This window comes from Anopheles coluzzii, chromosome 2 (assembly GCF_943734685.1).
Source record: "Anopheles coluzzii chromosome 2, AcolN3, whole genome shotgun sequence".
NCBI classification, from domain to species: domain Eukaryota; kingdom Metazoa; phylum Arthropoda; class Insecta; order Diptera; family Culicidae; genus Anopheles; species Anopheles coluzzii.
The window spans coordinates 77,810,867-77,816,348 of record NC_064670.1 but is presented as its reverse complement, the minus strand read 5'-3'; the positions used below and the strand labels follow the sequence as shown (position 1 = coordinate 77,816,348).

The following is a 5,482-nucleotide window of genomic DNA, read 5'->3' as shown; positions in this document are numbered from 1 at the left end:
GGTATGCCTCTGCCAATAGCGTGGACAGCTGATGCTTCGAAGACAGTATGATTGGGTGCTTGGTTGAATCGGGTAAATTTGCATTGCTAAGTCGACCCCCAACACGCATGATTCCTGCTTGGTCGATAAATGGCGATAACCATTTTAGCTTCGAGCTACGTGATAGCTCCTTACCATTTGCGATATGGTGTCGATCCTCTTGAAACGAATCCTGAACTGAAGCAATGAGATCCTGAATTGTGCCATTCGTTGTAAGCCTTTCCGATGATTTCTTTGCCGTCAAACATTGAATGAACCGTAAACAGTATGCAGCAGTTCGACGAAGTTTTAGGTAAGTAGAAAACCGTGAAAATAATCTGCTGTTAAAGTTGTTGACGGTGGCTACTGCAGCAACTGGTAATTTTACTACTCGTTCCTCTTCCGTTAATTTACCTTCTTCTCTTGCAGGTTCTCTTTTTGGCCAGTCGTCTTCCATGCCACTAAGCCAACGTGGCCCATGCCACCACCGATGACATGATTCCAATTTGTCCGGAAGAAGACCACGCGATACATCGTCTGCTGGATTGTCCACGCCAGGAACATGATACCAGCATTTAATCCCCGTTTCAGCTTGAATTTGCGCCACTCTGTTCGACACAAAGGGCTTCCAGCGTCGTGGTGAAGATTGCAACCAGTATAACACGGTCATTGAATCTGTCCAACCAAATGCATCATATGTACCGGGGAGTGATTGGCTGATCTTCCGGAATAGTTGCGTTGCTAATTTCGCTGCACAGAGCTCAAGCCTAGCGATTGAGTTGGTGTTTGTCAACGACACAACCTTTGATTTAGCTGCCATAAGTTGCACCGAGACCCCTGAATGAGCTTCTGCTCTGACGTAGCAACACGCACCATATGCGTTTTGCGAAGCATCTGCGAAGACATGCAACTGCACGCGTGTAGCCCCTCTAAGCGATATGAATCTAGGAATGCGTATTTCGCGCAGCAATGGCAGTTTATAGTGAAACGCTGCCCATTCCCTTTGGAGATGTGATGGAAGCTCGCTATCCCAGTCCCAAGGCTTCCCGTTTACCTTCAAGGACCACAATTGTTGCATGAACATTTTGGCAATAACGATAATTGGGCTCAGCAAACCAAGCGGATCGAAGATTTTGGCAATGTACGATAATGTCAGCCTCTTTGTTAAGACGGTTGCAGTGGGTGGCAGATCAATCCGAAACTGAAACATATCTACTGCTGGTTCCCAAACAAGTCCTAGTGTTGACACAACTTGAGGATCATGCAACTCTTGTGTTGGTAGAACTGCCAAATCATCTGATGGGACGCCCTGGAGTGCTTCTGGTACGTTGGATGCCCATTTTTTTAACGCAAAGCCAGCCGAATTAAGCATTTGCGAAATCTGTGTACGTATTTCGATTGCATCTGAGATTTCCTCTGTTCCCGATAATAGATCATCCACATAAAAATCACGAAGTACTGCATTTACTGCCAGTGGGTACTGAGTATGGTGATCATGAGCTATTTGCTTCAATGTCCTCGTGGCCAAGAATGGTGCGGATGCGGTGCCGTATGTTACTGTTAGTAATTGGAAGGTTTGGATTGGTTCTGACGGATCTTCCCTGTAACGTATACGGAGGTACTGATGGTCTCGCTCATCGTGGAGAATCTGGCGGTACATCTTTTCCACGTCGGCAGATAGCGCAATTGCACGTGATCGAAAACGAACGATGATTGAGAAGAGGTCGTCTTGGATTACCGGTCCCACCAATAGCTTATCGTTCAATGAGTACCCTGACGAGGTTTTGCAAGATGCATCAAATACAACTCGCACCTTAGTAGTTGTGCTCGTCTCCTTTGTCACCGCATGATGTGGCAGGTAGTAGTGCTCGCATAAATCGTCGACCGGTTCGGTAAGCCGTTTCATATGACCCAGACGCTCATACTCTTTCATAAATTTAATGTATTCTTCCTTCATTTTAGGATCAGCCTTTAAACGTCGCTCAACAGCTAAGAGTCGACGATCAGCAATTGACTTTGACGATCCTAAAACGACACAAGGATTAGAGCTTTGTGGCAAAGATACAACATACCTGCCAGATGCATCTCTGGTTGTAGTGGCTACGAAATGCTTCTCGCAGGCATTTTCTTCCGCTGATAGTATCGGATCCTCAGCGACTGTTTCGATCTTCCAAAAGCGTTCCATTATCGATTCCAGTGAAGGCGTGACGTTGGTAGATAAGTGGCATAGCTGCGAACCATGAGAACCACCAAACGATGCATTTCCTGCGACAACCCAGCCGAAAGCAGTCTCCACAAGCCATGGTTTCCTTTCGCCGAGGGAACGTTTTTTACCGGAATGAAGCTCCCAGTATGTATCTCCACCGATGATGATGTCGATCTTGCCAGGTACATAGAACGAAGGGTCAGCAAGCGGCAAGCTCGGCATTTCCCATGATGATGCATCAATTGGAGTCGTTGGTATGTGCATAAAGGGAGAGTCTAAGATGAGCAACTCCAGCTGAGATGCATGAGTGTTGATCCTCGATTCGACGGTTGCAACGATCGAACCTTTCATCAGCTGTGACGCATTTCCGATACCTGCGACGGACACGTTGACCTTGTTGCGAGTCGTCCCGAGAAGCTTCCGAGCAAGCGTGTTAGAGACAAAGTTCGACATAGAACCCGAGTCGAGAAGTGCTCTTGCTTCATGTCTCTTTCCGTATCCGTCAACGATGTATAGCAGAGCCGTTTCCAAAAACACCATACCATCATTGTCTTGAATAGCCATCGCGACCGTTGAGCTAGGCGTATGAACGGGTGCATGCAATAGTGTATGATGACGCTGATGACATATACGACATGTATAGTCCGATTTGCATGCCTTCACCTGATGAGAATCACCCAGACAATTCCAGCACAGATGCTTTGAGGAAACAAACTCACGACGTTGATGCACATCCTTGCCATTGAACACCGGACAGCTACGTAGAAGATGGCCATCAGCACACTGCAGGAGACACTTGGAACTTGATGTAACCGTTGGTGTCGACCGCGAAGATGCTACATTTGCGATCGATCTACGTGCTTGTGGAGGACGATTGGAGCCGGCCACCTTACTCGAACGTTCACCAGATTCACTCGCGAAATTGTTTGTAGATTTAAGGATTTGTATACGGTCTTCCACAAATTGTATCACATCACTATATTTGTCCCTTTTGAAATGCACTGAATGTTTTTCCCACGCCAAAAGTGTCGCACGGTCGAGCTTCATAAGAAGCATGTTTGAGAGTGGCGTGTCCCATGAATCCACTGGCTCCTTCAGCTTCACAAAACCGTTCACATATCGCGAAAATTCGTCCACTAGGTTTGTCAGCTTGTCCACACACTCTACATGTACAGCGGGAAGATAATGCAACTTGCGATAATATTCCCGCACGAGTAACCGAGAATTATCATAGCGTTTTAGAAGCTGTGCCCACGTAACTGAATAGTTATCGTCTGTTAATGCAGTGTGTTCGAAAGGAAGCGCCGCTTCTCCCTTCAATGATGATAGCAAGTATTCGAGCTTTGCTATCGATGGAAGCTCGGATGAAGCGTCGATCATCGCTATGAAGCGATCGCGGAACGAAAGCCATTTCGTATGATCCCCATCGAAGGTTGGCAGCTCGATCTTTGGAAGGCGTAAGTGTGGGGTGTTTGGCCGACCAAATGCGAACGTTGACGAAGCCAAACCTGTCGTTTCGTTTAGCGACACTTCTTCCTTGCGTAAATTTTCCCGAAAGAAAGATTTAAGCTTCCTGCACCGTCCTTCTATCTCGATTCTTTCTTTGATGCACAATTCGATGGCCTCATTACTGTCGTCGAGCTCTTCAAGCTTGGCTATCGCGATGAAAAACTCGTCCTTATGCCTGTCCAAGTCTGCTGACGCCTCCGGGATTTGCTTGGCGTCATCGCCGGAAAAGCTTTCACGGAACCGTTCGAGGGCACTGATGTTTTCCACTGCGATCCTTTTCTTTAGTTGGAAGGCTTTTATCTTCTTATCCATTTCCACTCACACTCACGTTACGAGAAACCGAACCGAAACAAATTTACGTGGCGCGAACTTTGAAAATGCGATGGCGATCGATCGTTGGCCGTTGCCCCTGATGCAGGGCGATTTGCGATGGCGGTAAACGACGACGATGAATCAGCACACTTGCTGCTCTTGATGCAGAGCGAATTCCCGAGCTCTTGATGCAGAGCGATGAATAGAAAATCCGTAATCACAATCCGGTTCGAAGGACCAATAAATGTGATAAATTATCACTAAAAAAAGCTGGTTGTGATATACGGATTACCGAAAACCGAAAAGAATGGATAAGCCGTTGTGTCCTTTGCGCCAATCAATTTGCTACTGTTTATTCACTTGTCATTTTTATTTACATAGTTCATTCATAGTTCATTTCATCCTAATCCGTAACTGATCTAATTCAATTGAAACATTTCACCATTTGACACAATTCATGAAAACTTGCAAGTTCAATTATTCCAATTTTCTAAACTAACTACAATTCAATTTAATTCAATTTCCAACAGCTATGTTAGTTGATATACCCGCTGTTTGGCCACTCACTGTTTGGGGGCTGTATTTGGGATAAGATGGATAGTAAACAATTTTTTTTGTATTGGTGAGAATTATTTATAGAAGAACATGCTGAGCATAGTTCATCTCAAATACCTTAGGGTATGCTTTTTTTATTCAGTAGGAATGGTTGAAAAAGGCCGTATTGCCCGCAATACCATAATAACTTTATTTGTTCTTCGTGTTAATCATCAAGTTCGTTAAAGGTAAAAGATGGGTAAATCAGCTATAGGTTCAATAGAGTCAGTTTTTTTTGTTAAGTATGTTGGTGATGTTTTCTTTTACTACTGAAAAAGGGGGAATTATAATAGTTGTTCTTAAATATTTCCAGGACTGTAAAAATCACACAAAACTAATTACGTTGTGTTTTTGTCTTGCCTTTTCAGGTGAAAACAATGTATATAGTAGCAGTACTTTTGGTGATGGTTTCAACTTGCCTAACATCTATCCAACTAACAACGATTTACTTGAAGGTGACGGTGAGTTAGATAGTACTAACCCTTTTCCAGCTATTTTTTCAGATTCAGATAGTGATCACGAGGATACCGATCGCGGCAGTGATGATGAAGATATCACAGCGTGTTGGGAGGAAGCCTGGGCCTTCATGGGTAAATTATCACCCATTGAAGGCCTGAGAACATGGGCTATTGTTAAAAACGTGCCGCGAACGACGCTCAATTTACTTTTGGCGGTCTTGCGGAATTTGTATCATTTAGACGTTCCAAAAGATGCGCGGACATTCCTCAAAACCCCCACCGAGGTCGGTTTGGAAGTACAAACGATCTCGGGCGGTGAATTTTGGTACCAGGGGATTGAGACGGTCCTACGCAACTATTTTAGGTAAGTGCTTATAAATTTTTA

The 5,482-nt window shown here is 44.8% G+C and overlaps 1 protein-coding gene across 1 annotated transcript; it reads right to left on the bottom strand.

Moving 5' to 3' along the window:
• Positions 1–2,021: 2,021 nt before the first annotated feature.
• Positions 2,022–4,045, bottom strand: LOC125908376 (uncharacterized). Its single transcript, XM_049611100.1, has 2 exons — positions 2,091–4,045; positions 2,022–2,043 (listed from the first exon to the last, which is right to left on the bottom strand). Exons 1-2 carry the CDS (start codon positions 4,043–4,045, stop codon positions 2,022–2,024), a joined length of 1,977 nt encoding a protein of 658 aa, XP_049467057.1.
• Between the last annotated feature and the right edge of the window lie 1,437 nt (positions 4,046–5,482).

Coding starts and splice junctions, on each gene's coding strand:
- LOC125908376 (XM_049611100.1), bottom strand. CDS start 4,045: ATGGATAAGAAGATAAAAGCCTTCCAACTAAAGAAAAGGATCGCAGTG. Junction 2,044..2,090: donor ACCAGAGATGCATCTGGCAG/GTATGTTGTATC, acceptor GTGTCGTTTTAG/GATCGTCAAAGTCAATTGCT.